The 26644-nt window shown below is 40.0% G+C and overlaps 2 protein-coding genes across 4 annotated transcripts; both read left to right on the top strand.

Moving 5' to 3' along the window:
* Window positions 1-232: 232 nt before the first annotated feature.
* Window positions 233-26644, top strand: LOC120389269 (zinc finger and BTB domain-containing protein 8A-like). 3 transcript variants are annotated; one of them, XR_005590846.1, is made up of 5 exons: window positions 233-360; window positions 19080-20045; window positions 23075-23244; window positions 23922-24015; window positions 25351-25480. XR_005590846.1 is itself a non-coding variant. In XM_039511723.1 (4 exons), exons 2-4 carry the CDS (start codon window positions 19109-19111, stop codon window positions 25678-25680), a joined length of 1383 nt encoding a protein of 460 aa, XP_039367657.1. In that variant the 5' UTR covers window positions 240-360; window positions 19080-19108; the 3' UTR covers window positions 25681-26644. The 3 variants fall into 3 exon arrangements, 2 of the variants coding, with proteins under 2 accessions (XP_039367657.1, XP_039367656.1); XM_039511723.1 differs by lacking the exon at window positions 23922-24015 and having other exon boundaries at window positions 240-360; window positions 23075-23190; window positions 25351-26644; XM_039511722.1 differs by lacking the exon at window positions 23922-24015 and having other exon boundaries at window positions 245-360; window positions 25351-26639.
* On the top strand, window positions 4159-12806 carry LOC120389266 (zinc finger and BTB domain-containing protein 8A-like). The gene is made up of 3 exons (XM_039511718.1): window positions 4159-5131; window positions 9590-9750; window positions 11846-12806. Exons 1-3 carry the CDS (start codon window positions 4186-4188, stop codon window positions 12176-12178), a joined length of 1440 nt encoding a protein of 479 aa, XP_039367652.1. The 5' UTR covers window positions 4159-4185; the 3' UTR covers window positions 12179-12806.

Here is a 26644-nt window from a genome sequence, read left to right as displayed (position 1 = left end):
GTGTAAAATGGCCTTTAGGCATCACGTTCCCTCCTGGGGAGCATGTGGGACGGCGGGTGTGAGAAGAGGAAAATGCAGCCCACACTGCAAGGCGAGCTCAGGCAGCGGAAGCTGCTGGGTTGTGCCTGCAATCGGTGCGTTGCCCCTTTAATTGTGTCCCCAGCCCTCGGGCGTCTCTGTCCAACGCCCACGTCAGCAAATACCTTTTGTTTCTCTCACGTTCGGGCTTCCATGGTTTGGGGCGGCGGGCCCCGCAAATTGCATTGACGCGGCAAAGAGCCCCGGCCCAGGGGTTTGGGGATCCCGCACCCACCTCCCGCTCTCTCCGGCTCAGCAGCTGCAGCCCGCGGAACCCAGCCGGTAAGTGGCGGCTCCGCAGCCGGGCGGAGCGGGCGTTGGGGGCTGAAATGGCCCCGGCCCGGACCGAGCCGAAGGCCGGGACAGCGGCTGGCTCTGCGGACCCGAAGCGGGCTGGGGTCCGGACCCAGCCGCTCCCCGGAGCCGAGCTTCAGCCCCGAGCGAGCCGCGCTCGCAGGGAGACCTAAGCGGGCGCCATTTGTAGCCCGGGCGCTGCTGGAACGGGCCGGGGATGGCAACAAAGGGCTGGTGGGAAGCGGGAGCTCGGCGGGGCGGGGCGAGGCCGCTGCCAAGGGGGAAGGAGACGCGCGTGTGAAATGCAGGAAGCTGGAGCCCAGGCAGGGGCTGCTCGGGCCACGGTGGGCGGCGGGTCCCGGGCGGAGCCGCCCAAGGGAGGCTGCTGGCAGCGGAGCTGGAGCTCCGGGACGGGGCAGCCCCCTCCCAAGCCGCCTGGCGCTGGCCCGCTCGGGCTCCCTCGAGTCCCTCTCGGGCACTGATGCTCCGTCCGCTAAGCCCAGCGGGCGGCGGCGCCTGCCCTGACTGGGGACCGCTGGCTCTGAAGTCCGAAGGTACCGGCCTTGCGCCGTCGGGCGTCCCCAGTCCTACCCTGATTCCCGATGGTGAGCAACCAGTTCCGCCTGGGCGTGGGGGTGACTGGCAGCGACCGTCCCCAGTGCCCGGGCTGGTAGCTCGGGTGTCCACTGCGAGTTTGTGCCGCTGCCTCCTTGTGCCGCGCTGGTCCCCTCGGCCAAGAGGAGGCGGAGCGGGACTGCGTGTGGCCCCGCTGCAGACAGAACCGTGCGTTCTAGCGCCTGGTTCCTCAGCCTGTCCATGCAGAACGCGTCTCCATCCCACCCTTCTCCCTGTGATGGGGGAGAGACAGAAACATTCCCTGTCCACACCTCAGCGGGGTCTCACACCGGTTGAGGGAGTTGGAAGAGAGCGTCTCCACTCTATTCAATCTGATAGCGCCACATCCCTTCAGTATCTGCTTACTGATGATTATTTATTCTACCGTACTTGTATATCATGAAAATTGCTAGCAAGCTACCTGAGTCTGCTCAGAAATGTATTCTTTGCTCATATGTAAATGTAATACATCTAGCTTCTCTCTAATAAATTCATTGTTCATTTCTTACATAGAAAGGCAAGAAAGCTGAATGGGATTTTTAAAAAGTCAGTAATAACAGGTATGTTATGTTAACAGACACAATAAAGTATGCCATCTAGTCTCTTCTGATTTGAAATTCGTTTTTAAGGAGTCTGATACAAATATTACTGACATCTGGACAAATCCTTAGGTTTAGTCCTAAGGATAAAGAGGTTATAGCATCATCCGTGCAGTCTTATATCCACTTCAGGACAACGACCTCATAATTTTGTTGCCAAACATTTCTGTTTCCAGCCACCAGAGAACATCACCACACATGTTTAGCAAAAGCTAGCATTATGTTTCTCCATCTTCACCTAAGGAATCCATGTTGCACCTGCCATGCATTGATATTCATTCTGTTGTAATAGTAGTTCATCTTCCTGTTGTGTGGGAGTGGGTAGGGGGTTGCTTATTTTCCTTTTGTGACACGAAAAAAATCTTTGTCACTTAAGAACCTAAAGTCTTCCAGATATTCTTATTGGTTTTCTTTTTTGTTTGTGTTCACTTCTAGATAATAGTAAGAATAAAATATTTTTCTTGATTTAATATGACTGTTCAAAAATAAAATTATTTGAAACTTTAACCATGAATATCTGCTTTTTATGTCTCTTTAGGTTTAAAATAGAAAAGTTGATATGGAGAGTGTCCTTCACCTAGCTTCCATATAACACAGTTACATGGAAGTAAAAAAAATCTATACTTTCTCTTTTGCATGCCTCACTGAGAGAAGAGTACAGTAGTCAGGAGAATACTTGTAAGTGCTGAAGAAGAACCATTCACATCACCAGCATCCCATATAATATATAGTACTATGTAGTCTAGTCACTTACTATATGACCATCCCAGTTCTCTGCACTGCCATGCTGGAGATGCAGATTCATCTTTTCTGGTCTGACTCTAATTCTCTGGATTAGTAGAGAATGGCACTGTGGAAAGAAAAAGGACCATTTAGACTCTGCCAGAGATGTGGAGAGCACACTACTTTATCCAGTGGGTGGGTTGGAGGTAGGAGACGAAGATTCTTGCAGCATACAATATAGTGCATGTATACTAAAACAGTAATCTGACATACTGATTTAATTTCCTGATCACTGATGTCTTCTGAACATGCATTGTGAGATTTAAAATACATTTCTGAACTGTGAAGATTATGTTCATAGTGTCTTGTATCACTTAGTTTTGATGATAGTTTGTGATGACTGTCATTAATACACTGCTGTTGAATTTCACTCTATTTTTAAGAGCAATAAACTCTAGATTTTTTTTCAAACACTACTTCATAAAACTTCCCGTCATTTAAATGTTATTCCCAGTATGCTGTGGAACCTACAGATATATATATAGATATATATATATATATATATATATATATATATATATAGATATATATATATATATATATAGTACCCCAAACTATATTATTCCATCATCGGGTCTCCTGATTTTTATATTTTTAAGGGATAATTTCATATCTGTTCACTAAAAATATTGGTGTGGGGCAATCAGAGTAATCCTGTAGTTGACCATTCCATACATGTGTTGGATTTACAGCACATATATCTTGCTTTATGGACTGGTAGGACTGCAGAATTTGCCAGCTCCTGGTGAGAGAGCACCTTTCATTGTTCTGCAGTGATCTTTGTGTAACTGAATAAGGAGCAATGTTGAAAGATACAAAAGCCAGTCCTAGATCCAGCTCTTTTTGCCAAAGAAGGTAGCTCTGACATGAGCTCTTGAGGGAATTGGTAGTGGAGAGAAAATTCTGGTGGTAAGGACATAGTAGACTGCTGCTTATATTTTCTTTCAATAGAAATTTATATTAGATTACCAAAAATGGGATAGTGCTTTTAAAATATTCTATTTCAAAATAATGGTGTTAATTTTAGTGGCCAAATGCTGACAGTTTTATGTTCCAGCATCACCCACTCTTTATAAAAGACTGCTCACTTTGGACACTTCTAAAAAATATTACTCAACTAGATTTTTTTTGTCACTTCTTAGGCAACAAAGTTGAGAAATTACTATTTGTGTATTAAAAGTTACATATATGTAGCACCATTCATCGCACAGGAATCTATAAGACCTTTCCAAATTATATATTCAGGAATAACGTAACCCTCTGGTAAGTGTTACACAGCAGCTTTTAACAATACACATCAATAATGTATGACAATTTAGAATAGGAATTGAGCAATAAAATTATCCACTGAAAATGGAGGATGACTTTAGGAAGGCAGAATGTAAATATCTCAGTGGGAATTTGGCATGACTCTACAGGCTAGGACCACTTAACTCCTACAAAAAATGGAATATTAGTGGATCACAAGTGGTGAAGTTCTTGTCTGAAAAGCAACACCTTCCACAGAGAGTCCCATAGCATCATCCTAGTGCATTGTTTCATTATTGATTGTGAAAAAAGATTACCACTTACTGAAATGACAACATCACTTGTGGCAGTACCTGGATTTTCCCCCGTTTCTTAACCAAGTACTGACAAAACCCAACCCTGCTTTGTGAAATCTGTCAAGATCACATTGTGAGGTGGAATGACTACTGGAATACCCACAGAGGTAAAATCTTTGCACCGCCAATCAGACTACTTCTTTCATATTGCACATTTTATAAATATAATTTTCAATTTTTTTTAGAGTAGCTCTTGTTTGCCCTTCTCTGGAATGGATATTTCTTCTCATCAATCTCGCCTCCTACAGCAACTGAATGAGCAGCGCAGGCAAGACTTATTCTGTGACTGCAGTATCCTGGTTGAGGGGAAGGTCTTCAAAGCACATCGAAATGTGCTGTTTGCCAGTAGTGGTTATTTTAAAATGCTCCTTTCTCAGAGCTCAAAAGACATGAGTCAGCCAACAACTGCTACCTTTCACATGTTCTCTCCTGATACTTTTATGGTCATTCTGGACTTTGTGTATTCAGGCAAGTTATCTCTTACTGGTCAAAATGTGATTGAGGTAATGTCAGCTGCCAGCTACCTGCAGATGACAGATATCATTAGTGTTTGTAAGACTTTCATTAAATCTTCACTGGACATCAGTGAGAAGGAGAAGGATCGCTATTTCAGTCTTTCAGAAAAAGATCTGAACAGTAATGGAACTGAGAGTCCATGCTTATATAGCACAGAATGGAGAGTAGAAAGCAGTCCCCCACATTCTCAAATTGACTCTGATGTAGGGGTATCTATGGTGGGTGGAAATTCCTGGAGTAATTGCACCTACTACTCAGCTTCACAAAGGAACACCCAACAATCTCACTTGACCAAACACACTCAAAGACGGCATTCCTTTAAAAAACGTATCAGGCATCTTGGATTGCCACATTCCACTGACGTCCCCCATTGTAAATCAAGGAAACTTGGAGATAGAGCTTCAGAGCCTACTAGCCACGTTTCTCAATCTGAAGAGAAAACTCAGCTTGATACAGAAGTTGACTTTGCCCATGCTGGGTATCAACATGGTCTGAGATCAGAGGTGTTGCCAAGGAGTTTGCTAGAGACCCAGCAGGAGCATGAATCATCTAGATCAGCCAACAAGTCTAAATCATCAAAAGCAGATGAGCTGTATGCAAATATGCCCACAATTTTAGGTGTTATGGGGAGTTGGATTGAAGGTAAGAGTGAACTAAACATTTATTCCTTCACTATTAAGGGTTCTTAAATGTTCTTTCTGCTGAATTTTTGGCCCAGAAATTGATTGGACATTTAACTCAATAAAAATGATCATCTCTAGAAACTGAAAAATTAGTTACAGTAATGCACTACAGTGAAATCTGGAATCACCTTTTTAACTAATGTGTGACAGTAACTCCATGGTTATATTTTTAGACTGCAGATCATTCAGACATTCCCATATTGATAAGTCATAGTAATGACTTTGAATTCCTAATAAATGAGGCTCCAGTAAAATAATTAAAGTTGCATTTTATATTGTTGCTATGAACAGATTTTTATTTATTTGTCCATATTAATTTATAAACTCTGTCAGGCTTATTTTAAAAATTGCTATGAATCGTCATGTGATAATTCTTACAGTAGCAGCGGCCAGTCAATTTCATCCTGAATTTCTCATTTTAGGAAGACATTTACTTTGTTTCTTGGATTCCCTTTTAAGGAAGTGCTGTTGCCTCACTGAAAACTTTAAAAACAAGTTCCCTATAGAAAGGATTGTTCTAATAACAATGTCCTGTTACTTCTAAGGACAGATGAGACAGACCTTTACCAATGCTGAATGCCATGATTAGTTAGCAGTGCTAATGGGTGCTGGAACTAGGGGTGCCACCACCTCCATTGCTTGAAGTGGTTTTAGACATATATAGGGTTTACAATTTTGTTCAATGGCTTTCAGCATACCCATTACTAAAATTGTTCCAATGCCACTGAGTGCTAATGCCAACTTTTACAGGAAGAGTTGTAAAATGATGGACTACTACAAGGAACAGCCTCTAACAGAAAGATGATCCTAGCAGAAGACCAAACATCTAGTTGATAACAATGAGTGAAAAAGTGCATTGTGTTAAATGTAGCTGATATGTGTCTTTGACTAGACTAGTATGTAAACTGGCCACTAATTAGTTCAAAGAGAGTCTTCAAACTTGTAGGTTCTCTCAGGTATGCTGTAAAGATAGATGAAAAAATATATAGCACTCCTTCAAGAAAAAATATTTCATGTTGTTGATCTTAATTCCTTAACAGGATTCTGCAAACGTATAGTTGCCATGGGCAAAATTCACATTTCAAGTGTTACCAATGCATGTACAAATATGTTGTTATATCATCTTTACAAGCAGAAAAACAACTGTCTCAAATAGTGCAAAAAACTGTTGTAATTCTTTACTGTTTAGAGTTATAGGCTCTTTTCGATTTCTTAATTAGACAAGATTTCCTTTTAATTGTTTGAATTTGAAGGAAAATTAATAATTGTTTGCAACAAATCATCCAGTTTTAGTAATTGAGTGGACTGATCCTCCAATCTACGTTGTCATATCTCAGTGGATGACTGGTGCACTTCACTGACCTTGGGTTCAATAATAAAAATGAATGTAATCAATTTTTTTAAATTATAAAGTACACTATATATTTTTTAAAAATCTCACAGAACTTTCCCTTTGGGGAAAGAAAGGGAGAATGAAAGAACCATACATGATAGATGCTAGTCACATCACTTAATGAGCTACCTGAAAGCACATACACCACAGTGATGTATGTGATATAAGAGCCTATATAGGTTGGAGCTGCTACTTTAAAGGCATAAAGTTCTGTTCTACAACTAACTGAGCACATAATTACAGGAAAGGCCGTCTTAATAAGGAGATCAAACTACTGTACCTTTGGTTAGAGTTTGTAATACCATATCTAACTTCCAGGTGCTAAAACTTGCCAAGTTCTAGGTTTTTATAGCTTTTGCTGCTTTCAAAAAGGGAATACCATGGAGTTGCAACAACTTATGCCCTACTTATAAACTGTTCATCAGCTAATTCATACGTCTGAAAAGATTACATATAATGATGTCTTGATGACTCCTTGCATAGGTCATTCCTTTGTCTTTATATATTTTCAGGATTTTTTCCTATTACGTAGTTTGAATTTTCCTTTGATAAGAAATTAAGGGTGTGGACACACAACTCCAGGTAGACCTTCTGTATACATCCAAAATTTAAAAAACACTATATTTAATAAGATCATGGTGTCTTCTTTGGCACTTCATTCCCCTGTGTATGTGACCTCTTTTGCTAGGCACTGCCTCCTAGAAATTGACCAAACCCTTTGCAATGAGAAAGGGTTCAACTCTTCTGTTGCACATATGCATCAGGCTGTTCTTATGACTGATATATTCTAAATCCGAAGTTCTCAAACTGGGGGGCACACCCCCCTGGGGGAGACAAGGAATGTATTCTGGAGGGGCAAGAGAAGCCGCTCTGCCTTCAGAGCTGGGTGGCCGGAGAGCAGCAGCTGCTGGTGGGGCACCCAGCTCCAAAAGCAACTCTGCCGCCAACAGCAGCGCAGAAGTAAGGGTGGCAAGCTGCTGGCCAGGTTCTCAGTTCTGAAGGAAGTGCCACTGCAGGCAGCAGCAGAGAAATAAGGGTGACATGTCATGCCACCCTTCCTCAATAACGTCCTCTTCTGCTGTAATGCAATCTATGTGGTGTACTGAACTTTCACAGTAGACAGAGCTCCAGAGACAATGGCACTAGCAAACTGTCTCTGATTTGATGGGCAAACTTGGGAAAGCGATACAAAACTAAAACTAACTTGGCTGCAGAATAAAATGGGTTTATGTTTTTTTGTAATGCAAAGTTAGCAGCCATTTCACTGTGGCCCATGAAAAAACTAAAAGGGAAATATATGTGTTGTTGAATATGACTGGCAATGCTGTAGTTTGAATTAATCACCTGGTAAGCAGAGAACAAGCTGTATAGAACTTCTCAAATAGGATAGGAATTGACCTGTTCCTTCTCTGTCTCACCTGCTAGCAGGAAGGTAAGTACATTTTTCAAAGTTTTCCATGAACAGTCCACAGTTCATTTAAAAAAAAATAAAAAAGGCAATAGTCCTTTCCTGTTCATTTATTCTCTCATCCTTCTTTGGTATGTAGACTACTAAAGCAAGATTTGCCACTTAATCTCCTTGAGCTGGTAGGGACTGGCAGCATTGCAGAAGCAGCGTGTTCAGCCTCGGGGGAGGAAGTGCTTGTTATTTTGCTGTGCCACTACTCTCATGGTTAACACAGTAGTGTCTGACTCAAGAGAAAATTCTTTTAGCCTTAGTTAGTATTACAGGGTCATCTTAGTCAGACCTGCATCACATGCATGGCAGTGCCTCAGTTTCTTCTCTTCTGTGCCTCTGGGATAACCATGCAAATAGAATTTCAAAACAAAATCTCCCTTCTGTGGTCTGGTTTATTAATATACGAGTTGAATTCCAATATTTGCACTGGAAAGCCTTTCCGATCCACACCTCATCCTCTGACTTCTACAGCCCTCCCACTGAGGTCTGTGAATAGTTATTCAATTTTAACCAAGTTCTTGACAGCCTTTTTGCCAGAGTCTGTGAAAAGTTCTTTCAGTCTTTCTTGGCTGCTGGAGTCCACAATATTTCTAAGCAGTCCTTGCCCCACTCAGGCTCCCTCCCCAGTCCCTTGGCAGTGAAGGCTTAATAGCCATTCCTCTTCCAGTCTGCCAGTGAAGAAACTCCCTGATCCATCATCTAGATCTCTTTCAGACTCTTCTGCCAAAAGGCCTTGCTGTCCTCCTAGTCACATGTCTCTATACTATCAAAGGGACTGAAGCCCTGCAACAAATGTGCTGGTGCAAGCTTGCCCTTAACGGCCCACCATGATGCTACACTCGGCTACAGAAGGTTGCCGTGAGGTAGATCTTGAGGTGAATTAAGGGATGGATGGCAGCAGGGAAGTCCTATACTGAGGATTGCGGGACAGAGTTTCATAATTAAAGTATTTCAGAGAAGACAAAAACTGTCATCTTACTGGATATCTTTTTCTATCATTTACAATCACCAAGACTTTTCTGTGTAAACAGAAGCTATTTTTTATCTATTTTATTCTGTTTGCTTGATTCATTTACTGTTGTCACTATCTAGTGTTCATGATATGACAGTTGCTTCTATAGTAACAAAATCCAGTGTCAGAAACCTTGGATTGTGTCAACACTACTGTACACAATGCAGCAGAAGAGTAAGGCTGTTTAGAAAAAAGACTTTCTGTGTACAAATATGCTGGTAAAACATGGTGGGAAAATATCCCAGACTGGTACGTGACCAGTTAATGAGGGTTTTGATAAAATATATTATTTAAAGGTATGCAAGTAAGGCTGTGATTCTTTCTTAGAAATTCAGTGTTGAGTGGAAAGATCTGCAATTATTTCTGTTTAAAAAAAGTTGTTAGATCTCCTCCTGCTGTTCATAATCAAAATATCATTTATACATCAGAAAATCTGATAAATTTGGTAATTTGATACACTTCATTTGGGTTTGGAATTTTAGTCATTGCTTTTTTCCCCACTACTAAAAAGAGCATGAAACTTTTAGAAATTAACAGGACTGTTTTGTAACAGATGATGTGAGGTTCAAGTGCCCATTTTGTACCCATATGGTGAAGCGGAAAGCAGACCTAAAGCGTCACCTTCGTTGCCATACAGGGGAGCGACCCTATCCATGTGAGGCATGTGGGAAAAGATTCACCAGGCTAGAGCATCTGCGTAGCCATTTTCGAACAGTATGTATATTTTTTAACATATAACAGATTTTAAAAAAATGTTTGTAGCATAAACCTGCCAGTCACTTCTGTAAATAATCAATAGGGTGAACTTTAGACTATTTGCTTCTGAACATTTCTAAATAAACCATTTTGTTGTGATTACTGCTTGGATTTGAAGAACAACTCTGATTATCAAGATGAGCATGGTACTTGTGTCTTCAGAATACAAATGTCAATTATTGTACATTATTCAAATACTGAAAAAGAATATATTGAATAACTAATACATTAAATGATAGACTGTTTTCCTGTTCCAGTCTGGTATTTTAAAAGGTTTCCCAATGTTTATCTTTTCTCCCTCTTGCAAAATGTTATGTCCCTGAAATGACCCAGTTTGTGGGCAAACTCCTTTTAAGCTTTTCTGCATCATTCTGACAAAACACCTAAGTCTTGACCTGTGGAAATCCTGTTATTACAGTTCTGTCTCTTTAAGAAAGACTGCTAATTGTTCACAACTATGAAGTTGGTTGTGAAGTGGACATTTTATTTTTTTATAGGGATTATGATGAGACTACCAACCAAAACAAGATTTGATTCTTAGTTTTCATAGGGAAAAAAAAAGCATGGAATGTTGTTGACTAGCTCTCATCTCTTTCCAGTAATTTTTTGCATTGTCTCCCACCCGAATCACGTGGTTCTAGTAACAGCTTTTCATCTCTACACTAGTTCACATCTATCTCATTTTGATAGTGACCAAGAGACATACCATTCCAAAGCTGTTTGGTGATCTATGATGAAATGAAGTGACTGTCTCAGTACTGTTAACAAAAATCAACACCAACATTTGTACTAATTGACAATCTTGCTGGAAGTCCCAGCACAGAGACTGTGGACTGAATAGGTTTGGAAACTGAACAGGAGTACTTGTGGCACCTTAGAGACTAACAAATTTATTTGAGCATAAGCTTTCGTGGGCTACAGCCCACATCATCGGATGCATGCAGTGGAAAATACAGTAGGAAGATATATATATATATATACAGAAAACATGAAACAATGGGTGTTACCATACACACTCTAACAAGAGTGATCAGTTAAGGTGAGCTATTACCAGCAGGAGAGAAAAAAACTTTTTGTAGTGGTAATCAAAATGGTCCATTTGCAGCAGTTGACAACAGCAAATGGACCATTTTGATTACCACTGATCACTCTCGTTAGTGTGTGTATGGTAACACCCATTGTTTCATGTTCTGTGTGTGTGTGTATATATACATATATATATCTTCCTACTGTATTTTCCACTGCATGCATCCAATGAAGTGGGCTGTAGCCCACAAACGCTTATGCTCAAATAAATTTGTTAGTCTCTAAGGTGCCACAAGTACTCCCGTTCTTTTTGCGGATACAGACTAACATGGCTGCTACTCTGAAACCTATGGAAACTGAGTTACTTTTTCAGTCTCAGAGATAGTCTCTCCTGGCCAGACTCAAGAGCTTTTATTACTGGATTGTCTAACCTTACAGAAGAGTTAGATGACATAGCAATAGAAATTCCTATCTGCCTGACCCCACTTCTACACCACAGCTTCTGTTGGTACTAAAACTGGTATAACTCACCAGTGGTGAATTATGAGTAGAGCCCTGCATGGATACAAATTTATATCTGCAGATATAAAATTGTATCCATGCAGGGCTCTAATTATGAGTCCTAATTTACCTAGTGTAGACCAAGCTATTGGCAAGATGAGTAGTACTGGGAAATTTGTGCCATTCCTGGTTTTGGATTAATAGAGGACTTAAATCAGTAGTGCTGACAATCTAGCATTTTTTTCAGAAACTCTACATCCTATTAGAACTTTCAGCAGATATCCCTCTCAACTTAGATGTGGATACAGTACTGATTATACTGTGCAATTGATATTCTTCTCAAAGATTCTTCACTGAATATGTAACAGATTTATTAAAGTACATGCTGTAGTTTCAATCTTTCTGTATGAAAGGAAACTGGTCCTATTACATCACAGAATTGTTAAATTTAAGATATAGAATCTGAAAAATAACTTGTATTTTTGTGCTGCTATTGGATAATATTTTTATAAATTTAAATTTTCAGATTCATCAGGCTTGTAAGCCAATATGCAGAAAGTGTAAGCGCCACGTGACTGACATGACAGGGCAAGTGGTGCAAGAAGGAACAAGGCGCTACAGACTGTGTAATGAATGTCTGGTTGAAGCTGGTATAGAAAGCATTCCTATTGACTTGGAGGCTGAACAATCACTTGGGTTTTCACCAGAAGAAGAGGACAAAGATTCTAGGTGGCACTTTGGTGAAGAACACAGAACTAAAGAAGTTGTGGAGGATGACTCTGCTGGCTTAGTCATCCAGGAAGTTGATGATAGTGAAGATGAGGCTGAGAAAAAGGAAGTAAAGCCAAATATTAATTAGTTAATTAATTGAGAACTACTAAATCTCACCATTACATTAACTTCTTGTGTCTTGCCCAAATTCCCTGACTCTGGTTAACAAGCAAAGTTCTGTCATTATGACTGTGATACGGTCTTATTTGCATGCTTTGTATTCATCAAGACACCAAGATCTGTGACATTGGAAAGAATCCCAAGACAGAATGATGAACAGTTCACCTTTGAACTACTAGAGGGATGAATAACTTTTTTATTAAAATATTCCTTAAAGAATTTTAAATGAAGGAAAAAACATTAAATTCTCACCAATACTTGCTCTTTCTTTAAGAAACATTACACCATTTTAAAAAGCAATCATTTTTGCACAAGTTCTAAGTGTAGTTACTCTTGTTCATATTTTTTCATTGGATGCATTTTTCATCCAGCAAAATAGAATGAGAATTAAAATATTCTGCCACCGTGAAGCAGAAAGGGAATTGTCACTCAAACTACTCTGTAGCCAAGGGCTCCATTAAAGTATTCTTATGTTTTGTATTTTGAAAGAATCTCAGTATAAGCATATGGTATATTTATTTTCTTATTTTGGAAAAATCTGTTACAACTCATTCATCAAATTTATCTTTCAAATAAATGAATGTATGTTAATCTTCCTTATTACAGCAATTTGTGTTTGTATACTAACTGCAGAACTTTTCTTTAGCAAATATCACATAACATTTAAAGAAAAAATATACTGTATTTGAGTTCTTGGATTTTCAAGACAAATATATTTTACATAAGGCAGAGTTCTTTTAACCTTTTCTGGTGTTAATTCTACTTTTATGATACCTAAGTGAAACCAAGAAAGACATTGTAAAATGTATGCTAATAATTTTTATATTAGCAGCTAACTGAAGAGAAGGAGATTTTAATCTCCTTTTTCTAGAGCCAGTTTACAAGATAAGACTATCTGTCTGGCTTCTGAGCAACTCCTCCTCATATTGTTGCAAGTAGTTCCACCCCCAGCAGCGCTCTTCCTACCAATCAATCCTCTCTGGCTCCCAACTCCAGGAGAAACGTTCTTAGCCTGAAACACTAACTCAAAAACTGAGAAATATGAGACCTAGCACTAAATAAAACAACTATACAAACTAATACCTACGTGGTCTCCAAGTAAGAACAAAAATCTCCCTGTCTGCAAGAAGTCCAACAGTCCAGAATGTGGGCTATTCCTAGCAGTATCCCAGGTGAAACCCGTGGCAGGTTTACTGAAACAGGAGATCTAGGATAGTTATCTTAATCTACAATCCCGGGGACTCTGCATTCAAAAGGTACAGAGCTAACATCTATTCTCTAATGTTGAGTAAAAGTGTGGATTGATCACCAGGATCCTGTCTGACAAATTAGTGCCATGGAAAAAGTAGTCATACTTTAAGGAGACTGGAACCTTACACCCAGAGAGCAAAAGTATTCCCATAAATCTTCCTGAATATTCCAATCAGGCACACAAGCACTAGTTCCTCATCCCCACAACCCTCACTGTCTGTGCACAATTATGTGAATGGATTTTCAGAACAGTTAGACACAATGTGACTCTTGAAAATTCTAACCAAAACAACAGGTAGATATCTATGTGCTTATCTACTGGTTTAGACGCACTCTGTTGTGTTCCTGATAAGTGATGAGCACTCAACTCCATTGATGTTGATGTGAATTCTGGGTGCTCAGCATCTTTCCAGATGTGGGCCCAAGTACTAGGTCTTTGAAAATTCAGCTGTTAATTTCCAACCTAGATTAAACCTAATGTAGAAAAATATTGAGTAGACAAACAATTGTTTTCAGAGGGAAGTTTACAGACAAAATTAAACTGTAGAAAAATGAACTCACATGCTACAAAAATCTGAGGAAACAAAAATGGTTTAAAATTTTGAATGGATAGGAATAAAAGATTCTAAAGTATTATGCTACCTTTCACATGTTGAGAAACCTTTAACACTATCACAAGGTGCCCCAGTTTTAGTGGAAAGAGAGAGCTTATTCTTCCTGTTCTATGACATTAATTAGTTTCTGCTCCATAATACAATGGTTCTTTTGTTGCAAGTACAGTTGAGATTTATGGTCCAAGGCCCCAATCCTGCAAACTGCTCTAGGCCTGCACAAAGCCCTGCAAAAATCAGGAGGCTCCTGATGGGTGCAAGGGGTCTACATGCACAGAACAACTTGGAGGATGCAGGCGCAACTGTAGAGAACAATGAAATGTTAAGAAGAAAATTTGTATGCCTGTTCACTAATATTTTAAAAATTAGCAATCCAATGGGGACATATCTTATTCAAAAATATTGTTTTCCTTAAAGGAAGATTACTTGGTTTGACAGTCTCAAAATGTAACCTACCCTAACAATCAACTTTTAAGAATTTTTCTTCCTGATCTTGAAAAGTCTATCAGCCCTTCAAAACAAAGATTACAATACTGTTAAATCCTAACTTCTATACTAGAAAACCCACCAACAAGAAATCAAGGGTGTGGGATTTTTGTGATTGCAGGCATAAACTGTGCTATCTCCTGCCTCTTCTGCTCTATCAGTAGGATATTCAAATTTGCTAGTATCTTCTGATACCAGGTTTCTTGTACCTATCCTGTCTGCTCGCAGAAATGGAACAGGCATGAAGACTGGGATGATGCCCGAAACATACCCATGCCATGTACTAACTAAAACTAAGCTGGTAAATTTAATACTTGCACATATTTATATCCCTTTTAATATCAAAGTGCTTTTAAAAGGTGGATATTATGAGCATTGATTGTTCCAATTTATACTTGATACTTAAAGTATACATTGGAATAGTCAATTATCATAATAAAGTATAAATATTTAAATTTAAATGTTTAGGTAACATCTTTAATAGAACACTACCCATTATTTTTTAGGCTTTATATTGTTTCTATTTATTTTAAAGTTATAAAACAAGTTTTCCTTTCAATTTTGATCTTTTTTATTCGGAAAAAACAATTTTAACCTTATTGGTAAAGGACTTAAAAGCTAATATGTCTTAAATTAATTACTTTGTTTATTAAGCAATAATTGATTATACTGTCAGCACTCTTAATAGAGATCTAGGAATACTTTTAACTGTTGCAGGTTTTGATTTTTATTGGCCCTGTAATGGTTTAAAAACAATCTAACAATGGAGTAGTGACTTATGTTTTTTCTTTCTGATATCAGAATTCCTTACATATTCTCTAACTAGCCTTACTATCCAAATTTAGGATTAAAATACTTGATCATATGGGTGTAATCTTGGCCACACTGAAATCAATGGGATTTTGCCATTGATTTTAACGCAGCAGGATTTCAGCCAATATCTTTAAGTAAAAATAAATATACAGAAAGCTTTAATTTAAAAAGCAACAATTGCCAAGGATTTGTCTTTAGTCACACACTAAGGTACTGTATTTTCTAATAGCAATAAAAACATTATTTTTGAGTAACATCTTTTGTCATTTCAATAAATGAATATGTCACTTTTTGCAAGAAATAAAGAGGGAAATTGTGACCCTATTGAAGTCAGTGGAAATTTTACCCTTGACTTAAATGGTACTGGGAATTCCCCCTTGGACTTTAGTGCATATTTTTTCACTTGTTCTATGTTAAACAATGTGATAACTGCACATATCCAATAAATCTCCTACTATAATACAAATGGGTCTTCTTATTCACACACGGTAACACTCCTGTAATTTTATCCAGAGTAAAATGATGGGATATTATCTTCCAGAACATTGATTATGTCCTCTATTGCCACTGCTTCACAGGAATGTCTGACTACTAGGACAACCATAGGCCTTGGTTCTGCAAAAACTTATGCATATGCTTAACTTCAAGACCTGCTGAAGTCATATTAAGCATGTGTTCAAGTCTTTGTTGAATCAGGCCTATAGTTAGAAAATAAAAATACTTATTAATTTTGCAATAATTTATTCATAAGATTATTGCCTAATAAAATAGATACATTGTTAATGTATGTTGCATTTAAGAATGCATAAAGTTGCAAGTAATACAAAATTAAACATCAAAGGAGAAAATATTATAATCTATTACATATCAATCACATACCCATGCCATTGCCATCTGTGAAACAAAGTTATTAGATGAAACATTTCCCGCATGTAGTTTCCACTCATTATTATATGATAGATGCCATTCTTTTTAGACATAAATTTAACCATGCCCCACACTAATCTGGTATTCCTTCATTTGTATTATAAAAATATTGATGATGGTACACTACAGAATCAGGAAACTGAAGTTATGGAGAACAGTAGTTCTGTTAAAGCTTCCATTACTTCTGTTTTCTTGGGAATATATTGGGGGGGGGCACTTGCAGATGATTTTTGACCTTACAGGGCAGATCCATATTCTACAGTCCTCATTTGGTAAAAAAAAACAAAAACATTTGAATAAATGTGAGTTGTTTTGACTAAGGATTGTAGGATTTGACCCATCATACATAGTCAGTAATTCAGTCTGAAGCAGTGCAAAAGCACAAAGAGAAATTTGTGAAGACGATGCTAATCTAAGTACTTGGTGTTAATTTACTTTACCACAAAAATTATTTCTCCTTTTGTCATCAGCTGCCTATCATTTACACATACATACAGGGGGACTCACAAAGTAGTATCCCTAAGGGTTGAGTCAGCAACTGCAAGTTGTGTTTTTTAAACAGATACAAAGAGAATGTGCTCTGTAGAACTAGGTATATGATTTTGTATACAAGGATTACACAGATATGTCCAATACATTTAACATATGTACGGTTTGTGTGTCTTTTCTTTGCCACACAAAATGATATAAAATCTGGCCCTTCTGCTGGCAGTTAGTGCTTTCATCTCATGTACAAAATCATATTAAAGTTTTATTGTGGCAGGAACTGGGGCATCCCACCAGCCCTGGAGGCTCAGCTAAGAGTGAAAAGTAAGGAACAGAGCATCTCTTAAAGCGTCTGGAGCAGGGGTCAGCAACCTTTCAGAAGTGGTGTGCCGAGTCTTCATTTAGTCACACTAATTTAAGGTTTTGCGTGCCAGTAATACGTTTTAATGTTTTTAGAAGGTCTCTTTCTATAAGTCTATAATATATAACTAAACTATTGTTGTATGTAAAGTAAATAAGGTTTTTAAAATGTTTAAGAAGCTTCACTTAAAATTAGATTAAAATGCAGAGCCCCCCCGCCCCCCCCAACCGGTGGCCAGGACCCAGGCAGTGTGAGTGCCACTGAAAATCAGCTCGCGTGCCACCTCTGGCACACATGCCATAGGTTGCCCACCCCTGGTCTGGAGTATGGGAAGGATGTAAAGCAGAGCATGCAGGAGGTGAGAAAGGACAGGGCCTCAAAACTCTACTGAAGAGTATGTCAGGAAGAGAAAGAAATGGGACATCAGGGCCTAAATCATAAAGCTTGAGGGGGTTAAGAACAATTTGAGGCATTCTGGTGCCTTGAGGGGAAAGTGGGTGTGAGGCAGGACAGGAGCATTACATTCCCTCAGGGGAACATGCGGGTGTGTGGCAGATGGATCTTGGGCATCAAAACCCCTCTCCTACACAAAGGTGTGAAGAGGAAGCATCTAGGACATCACTTTCCCTCCTGGGGAGCATGTGGGACGGCGGGTGTGAGACGAGGAAAGCGCCACACTGGAAGGGAAGCTCAGGCAGCGGAAGCTGCTGGGTTGTGCCTGCAATCGGTGCGTTGCCCCTTTAATTGTGTCCCCAGCCCTCGGGCGTCTCTGTCCAACGCCCACGTCAGCAAATACCTTTTGTTTCTCTCACGTTCGGGCTTCCATGGTTTGGGGCGGCGGGCCCCGCAAATTGCATTGACGCGGCAAAGAGCCCCGGCCCAGGGGATCCCGCACCCACCTCCCGCTCTCTCCGGCTCAGCAGCTGCAGCCCGCGGAACCCAGCCGGTAAGTGGCGGCCCCGCACCACGCCGGCAGGCCGGACTGGGCGTTGGGGTTCGGGGGCTGAAGCGGCCCCCGAGCGAGCCGAATGCAAGGGGCAGCGAGCGGCTCCCGCTGGCTCTCAGACCGGAAGGGGGCTGGGGCCCTTATGCGGACGCTCCCGAGCCCGGGCGCTCCCCGGAGCCGAGCTTTAGCCCCGAGCGAGCCGCGTTTGCAGAGAGACCTCAGCGGGCGCCATTTGCAGCCCCAGGCGCGGCTGCGAGGGGCCGGGGATGGCAACAAAGGGCTGGTGGGAAGCGGGAGCTCGGAGGCGGGTGCGGGGCGAGAGGAGGCGGCCGGGGAGCAGGGTTCGCACGCAGCCAGCTGGGCAGGGGCGGCGCGGGAAACGCCGGGCGGGCTCGCGGGGGCCCTGCGGGAGCCGCACAAAGGGAGAGGCGCGAGCCTGCGGAGAACTCCCCGCGAGCGAGCGGGTGTAGGAGCTCCAGCCACCCGGGCAGCCCACAGGCTCCTGCCGGGCTTGCGCCCCACGGCGCGGTGGGGGCCGCAGGCTCCCCCGAGCTCCTGTCGGGCTCTGGCGCCTCGGCCCCTGGGAAGGCGGCCGGCACCGCCTGCCGCGGCCGAGGGTACTGCGGGCTCTAGTCGCTAGGCGCTGCTGCCCCTCTTCGCTGGGCGGGCGTGTCTCGCGCCGTCGGGCGTCCCTGACTCCCGATGGGTGAAGAACCAATTCGGACTGGCCGCGCGGCTGAGTGACAGCGTCCTCCGCCAATGTGTGGTGCCGGCGGCTTTGGTGTCCATTGCGAGTTCGTGCGGCGGCTTCTCGCTGCCGCTTTGGTCCTCTCCGTCCAGAGGAATGGTCTCGGTGCACACTGCATCCCTCTACTTAATAATAATAATAATATAATAATAATAATAATAAAAAGCTGCTTTTAGAATTGGGTTCAGCAACTCTGGTTTACACGTAGCATGTCAAGATTGTAATTATTCTTTATTGTAGAGCAACGCTTCCTGTTACCCTTTTTTGGAATGGAGATATCTTCCCATCAATTTCATCTCCTGCAGCAACTAAATGAGCAGCGCAAGCAAGACTTATTCTGTGACTGCTGTATCCTGGTTGAGGGAAAGGTTTTCAAAGCACATCGAAATGTGCTGTTTGCCAGTAGTGGTTATTTCAAAATGCTCCTTTCCCAGAGCTCAAAGGAGACAAGTCAGCCAACCACAGCTACCTTCCAGGCATTTTCTCCTGACACATTTACAGTTATTCTGGATTTTGTGTATTCTGGCAAACTCTCTCTCACTGGCCAGAATGTCATTGAGGTCATGTCAGCTGCTAGTTATCTTCAGATGACTGATGTTATTAGTGTTTGTAAGACCTTCATTAAGTCATCACTGGACATCAGTGAGAAGGAGAAGGATAGATATTTCAGCCTGTCAGACAAAGATGTAAATTCCAATGGTGTGGAACGCTCATGCTTGTATGGTGCTGATTGGAGAACAGAGAACAGTCCCCCGCATTCTCACTTAAATCCTGATCAAGGGACTTGTGTGATGAGTGGAAATGCTTGGAGCAATTTCAGCTACTATCCAACTTCTCAAAGAAATGCGCAGCAGCTGGCCAAACATGACCAAAGGCAGGATTCCATTAAAAAAACTAGACATTTAGGATTGCAACAATCTTCTGATATTCCCCATTATAAATCAAGCAAGCTTGAAGACCGATCCTCAGACCCCACTAGCCACGTTTCTCAATCTGAGGAGGAAGTCCAAATTGACACAGAAATTGACTCTGCCCATGCTGGATATCAGTATGGTCAGGGTTCTGATGTGATGCCAAGGAGCTTGGGTGTGGCACAGCAAGACCATGAATCACCCCATTCTTCTAGCAAGTCAAAGTCCTCAAAAGCAGATGAGCAATATGGCAATATGCCCTCAATTTTAGGTGTAATGGGGAGCTGGGCTGAAGGTAAGAGTTGGTCATTTGTACCTCTCCCCTCAGTTCCTTCAAAAATGTTGTTGAATCTTTACTGTATGAAAGTTACAATGGAAAATTTATATAACAATCTATTATATCACTAGCTCTAACAATAGGGAAATAGGTATGACTGCACCCAAAAGGCAGGGGGGAGGGAATACATTCAGCTGCATTGCCTAGAAATGCAAGATTGGAAAGTAATATTCCCTGTGTGGTATTACTCCGTTATGGCTATGTACGGTATCTTTAAGTCACTAACTTTTGAATTGGTTTCTCAAGCTTTGGAAGGATTCCAAAATGGGGTGAGTTTCACAGAATTAGAGCTCTCACTACTTTCCTTCTCCCACTGTAATTCTATTGCATTAACTCCAGTGCCCTTTGGTAGACACAGAAACAAAAGTCATGTATCAAAGGTATGCAGCAAACTATTAGGGACCTTGGGATAGGTTCTCAGCTAGGGTAAATCTGTAGCGCCGTTGACTTATATTCCCTTTATTTTTGCTACATCTTTCTTGAGATATGGTGACCAGAATGGAACACAATATTTCCTAGTGAGGGTGTACCACCTGACAGTATTATCTTTTTACATTAGTTTTTAATCCATTCCTTTTACATTGTAATACTTGTTGCTTTACTGTTGACTTCTGCTCAGTATGCAGCATCGCTGAGCAGTCCACAATGATACCCAGATCTCTCTTTCCTGGGGTTTTACAGTTAATGTAGAGCAAGGTAAGGTTCTAACTCATGAACTATGAGCTGTTTGTGAAAGTACACTCTCAGTAGCTGATTTTAGTCCAAGCTCTCTTTTTAGTAGAGAGAATATCACAGAGACTACTAGTTGGAGCTGGAACCAAAGTGGATTGTTGTTTTTGTTTTTTTTCCTAAGAAAGGTATGTAGGATCAAAGTCTTAAGTTCTCATAGAAGTATTAAAACTTTGGCAGAGACTGGCAGCTAAATCAGGCCAGCCTTTTCAGGTCTCAAACTTTCTGTGACTTTTTTTTTCTTTTTTTTAAATTTAATTCTGTTGATTAAAACTTCTCCTGTATCCATGTTCCCAAAATATCTTTTGAAATTATACTCTAATAATTGGACTCTCTTGTGAGTTTTTGCTTTATCACCTCTTCCTTTGGTCACAATTAGTAATGCACAATAATTATAATGTTCTGCCAACTATTGGGCGATACAGGTAGTCTTCCAGAGAATACATATCTTTACAAAATTCAAGTTTTAAGTGGCAGACAACCAAACACTAGAGATCAGAAATACGATCACTTAAGATTTACCAACCAAAGATTCCTGTGGAAGTGAAGGATATCAGAATGCAGCTTATTTTATCCTGTTTCACATTCTGGGAAGGCACTGGCATGAATCTTAGGAACAAAGAAGCAACAGAGCAGAAGTAGGTGTTGGGATTCCCTCCGAGACCTCTTTCACTTGACTTATCCAGAACAACTCATCCAATTCTAGAAGAAAACTTCATTCAGTTTTCTGGGATCCAAAATCTCAGTTTGACTCTAGCTGGTCACTCAAGTTACTTTATTAGGATGTAACAGCTCTATGCCCACGCTAGCCAGGCACAACCCAGGGGTTTTAGGTACAGGATTATATCGCGATTCTACATCATATCACACAGTACACAGTTTCCTATCTACTAACATTTATGCTGCTTGAATCTAATTGGTTTACACAGTATACGGATCGAGTAAGGACCAATCATGTTGCAGATTGTGTAAAGACCAATCGCTTACCTCCTCACCTGACTTACATTTCAAGCTTATCAGTTCAGCATGTTCCCACTTATCGCAACTAGCCCAAAAACACCATCTCCAGCACATAGCTTGTCACACCCTTGTTTACAGTTTAACCTTGCCCTCAAATCAAGCTATATGCAAGTTTACTCATGCCCAGCAAGATCTACGGCAATAGTAGGGAATCTTGTTCCTCAAAACTGTTTTACTCTTAATTGCACATCTCCAGTCAAGGAACACTCCTCCTGCCCTCATCATGCTTTTTTTTTTTTTTTTTTTTAAATAGCCTGTGGATGAAGAGAGGGAGGTCATGGTGATGACAACTTTATAATGTGGAAGGGCATAGCAATAGGAGAAAAGATACCTGTGTTCTATTTCCAGATGTACTGCTGACTTGCTGTATGATCTTGGGAAAACCATTTACGTCCCAGTCCTGTAAATACTGAAGTCAATAGGACTATCCACATGCTTACAGTTAATTAAGTATAAAAAAGGTATTTTTGAATGATTGGGGCCTAAAGCTGTTTATCTGTAAAATGGGGATAATAATGTTTGTTTACTGGTGAAAATCATTATGAAAGTGCTATGTAGTTGTTTGCCATATATATATATATATATATATATATATTCAATTTTTAGGTTAACTCCCTGACATTTTTCGTTAGTTACTGCTTTGGCATTTCAACTTATTTTATTTTTGAGACATGAAACAACTTTGTATATTTACACCCCAGTTATTCTGCCTTGATCTGCTGGTAGTGGAGCTGTACAGTATAACTAGTAGAAACACTAATCTTTCAGACACTAACATTACAAAGGTAGTAATTTTGAATGGCTGAAATAGCTATCTTATCAAATTGTATTGTTACTATAATCAAAGTGTTTGTCCAGGCAGGCTTATAAACACTAACCCTTCAAAATAAACTTCATTGACTCCCTAGTTTCATCCTGCAAGTTAGGTCAATATCCTTTATTTTTATTCTTATCCATTTTAGTATAGCCAATTGTCAAGTCCTTTTTCTTTTATTCCACTGCTATATATTTAACATGAAAAAATGATGACATCCTGTGGAACTGAAGGGTTGACTTTGAAAGATTTGTGATGTTAATTCACTCTTTCAGAATGAAAACAACATGCAGTTCTGCTAGCTCTGCTGATTTTTCATAGTCAACATAATTTATAAATTAGAAAAAGTATCTTTTAGAAATTTGTCACATTATTGGACCTGTTATGACTTTTTCAGATATTTAATAGGATTGTTTTGTAACAGATGATCTGCCCAGGATGAGATTCAAGTGCCCATTCTGCACTCATGTGGTGAAGCGAAAAGCAGACCTAAAGCGCCACCTTCGTTGCCATACAGGAGAACGACCTTATCCATGTGAGGCATGTGGAAAAAGATTTAGCAGGCTAGACCACCTAAGTAGCCATTTTCGAACAGTATGTATTTTAGACAAAGACTGCATGGTTTCATTTAATGTGTGTACAAGTGTATGTCTTGGAGTATAATGTAGTATGGCTGCATATTATTTTAAGTTACTCAATCTGCTTGGCATGATTATGGCAGTTTTCTTAAAGCAAGGTTAATATAAAACGGCACTCTAGTGGTTTAAAAACATGTCGACTTGAAATTTAATTCTCTTGAAAATTTAATCATCCTTGTTTAGAGGGCCTGCAAAAGGGCTATATAAAATTCAAGACCTCAGAATAGGGCATAGGCCTTGTGTGAATCCTTTGGAGATGGGTGAATGTCGCTCAAAAGGAGCTGAAAGTAGTTTTTGGCACTACTCTTGCCCCATCAATTTCTTTGTCTTAAAAATCACTTCTCCCTCTTCCCAGTTGCTCTGTGAAAGACTCGTATAAATGAGGAAACAAACTGACTAACCAATTTGGCTATACATAAAGTAAAGAGGAATTCTGTATTTTCAGTTTAAGTATTAGTACTGTAGTAGGTAGACTTGCACATAAGTGTAGCACTTTTAAATTTTGGTTTTGTTTCTTTAATACCTATTAATTGGTTTTTTTTTTTTTTTTTTTAAATAAGTTCAGGAATAAGGTAAAACTGGTGGTACTGGGGAGATAAGCTGTAATATTTGAAAAGGGTTGTATGTCAACAGAGAAGTAGAAGAGGGATCTGGCAGGGTGGATGGAGGACCTAGAGCAACTGCAGCTGCGCCACTGGCTGAGAGGAGGAGCTGCGTGTAGTAACAGGTGGGAAAAGTAGGAGTGAAGACATAGGGTGAGGGGAATAGCCTAGAAGTTATCTCAGAAGAGCAAGCTCTTTAGAGAGGGATATACCATGGTATGAAAGCACTATAATCCTTTTGATATTTTAAGCTATTCCTGTGCTATCATTTTAATGGTTTCATAATGAAAATTAAAATCATGTACTTGTTTCCTTTTCACAATTGTCCTGTAGGCCTTTACCATAGATTAAAAAGCCTTATTCCAGTATACGGTGTACATTTTAATGTACATACATCAAACAATTTATTTAAGACTGAAATAGCTGTGTATTAGACTTTTTTTTTTACATGGTTATCCATGCTTATATGCATATACGTACAGTGAGTATTAGCAAATCACATAAAGGTGGCACTGAGGACTAGACACAGTGACCTTCTTTCTACTCCTTTCCCCCACCCTCCCCCAAAAAAAGACTACCACTCAAACCAGAGGATTTCATTAACTGTCAACTCACCTCAATTCAGGCCCAAAGCTAACTGTTTTCCACACACATTTGCCATCTTCTCATTTATATTGTCAAAAAGTTATATCAGAAAAATAATAATTAAACTTGCTATTTACACTTAAGGAATTAATCCTACATCCATCTTAATGAATGAATAATAATTTTGTGTCACATATTGAGTTCATGTTTTTGGACCCTGACAGGTTGAAAATTATGTGCGTTGGTAATATATAGATCTTTAGGCCAATTACAGAAAGATGAAATTAGGTGATCTGTGACAGAAAACTCTGTTATACATACACACAAGCCTGTATGCTCTTCCTCTTAATATTTTTATTTGGTAACTTTTGTATATGAAAATGAAATATCAAATTGTTGAATGAGCACATTTCAGTCATACTACTTCATTAACAAATCACAATTTTTTTTGTTGCTGCTTTTTTTTTTTTAATTCCCAGTTATGAAATAATGAAGCCAGAACTCAGTTCACAGGGGTGGTTAGAATTTTGCTAAGCTGCCTGAATTTTTAACATTAAAAGTTTAATTTCCCAACCAGGCCTGTCCTCGAGGACAGAATTATAAACTTTAAATAGAGACAGAACTTTTCAAAAAAGGCAAGTGCTCTGTACTGTTGAGATCACAACATAGGGTTTTCAGCTCCCCTGTGAAATCTCCTTTTGGGCTACCCAGTAGGTTTGTTTAAATCAGCCTAAATTAATTTATTTCTTTATATACCTGTGAAGCACAAAGTTGTCAAATGATATCTGACTGCCTCTTCACAAAACAAAAACAAAGAATTGTTTGGCTATCCTACTCTGAGGAAAATATCATCTTTTATCCCTTTCAATTTTCAGATTCATCAGGCCTGTAAGCCAATCTGCAGAAAGTGTAAGCGCCATGTGACTGAGCTGACGGGACAAGTGGTGCAAGAGGGGACAAGACGTTACAGACTCTGTAATGAGTGTCTGGCTGAAGCTGGTATAGACAGCATCCGCATTGACTTGGAGGCTGAACCACAGCTTGAATTTCCACAAGAAGGGGATAAAGATTCCAGGTGGCACTACAGTGAAGACAACAGATCTGATGTGGAGATTGTGGAGGATGGGTCTACTGACTTGGTCATCCAACAGGTTGATGATAGTGAAGATGAAGCAGAACAGGAAGTAAAGCCAAATATTAGGTAGTTGTGAGTGAACTGAGAATTAGTAAATCTCCCCTCTTACATTGACTTCCAGTGTCTTGACCATTAGCCCCCAACCAGCCTGTTAATATACAAAGATCTACTATATTGGCTTCTTATGAACTTGTCTAAACTTGCATGCATTTATGGACATGCCATTGGGTCCATTTTGAATTTTGTTACTCAAAAGTATCAATATTTTGCTTCATTAGAAAGAATCCATCCTGAGATGGAATAATGGATGAACAATGAAACTGAACTACTACGATAACTGTATAGCAGACAGTGGTTCTCTTCTCAAACCTTTTTCATTGTGTATGGGGGGGGTAAAAACACTTTAAAACTTCACTGTAAATTACCCTATTTTAAACTTTTATAGGTGGTGGGTGCGGGAGAGCGGAGTTTATATCCAGTATCACCTGGTGACAGCTAAATATAACAAGGTAGCCCAGTATAGAACATAAACAAAATTTTCTTTAAAATACAGAAATGAGGGTGCCCTTCCATGGAATTTAATAATTTCTTGATATCAAGTTTAGAGAAGCCAGGAAAAGTTTTCAGAAATATTGTATATAAAATGTTTTAGATGTGATAGCACATATCTGGAAAAGCACTTTTTTGTAAAACTTCTTCTAATAAGGAAAAAAAAAACCAGTAGCAGACCATTCATTCAGGAAAACTTTTCCCCAGAAAATAAACAAATGGATATAACTTCTAGTCAATGCATCACAAATCAAGTGATATCTGAGATAAATCATTAATTGATACCGCTAAATGTCTTATTCACTCTGAAAATCAGGAATACTCATTCTTCCCGTCAAAATACACTGTCTTTTGTTAACTACCGAAGGAAAGCAATTTTTTAAAGTAATGAATTTTTGTACTTCTCAAAAGTGCCAAACTGAGAATTGTATGTAGTGTAGCTGTAGCTGTGTCAGTCCCAGGATATTTAGAGAGACAAGGTGGGT

This window comes from Mauremys reevesii, linkage group 23 (genome assembly GCF_016161935.1).
Source record: "Mauremys reevesii isolate NIE-2019 linkage group 23, ASM1616193v1, whole genome shotgun sequence".
Taxonomy (NCBI): domain Eukaryota; kingdom Metazoa; phylum Chordata; order Testudines; family Geoemydidae; genus Mauremys; species Mauremys reevesii.
This window is presented reverse-complemented; position numbering and strand designations above follow the sequence as displayed.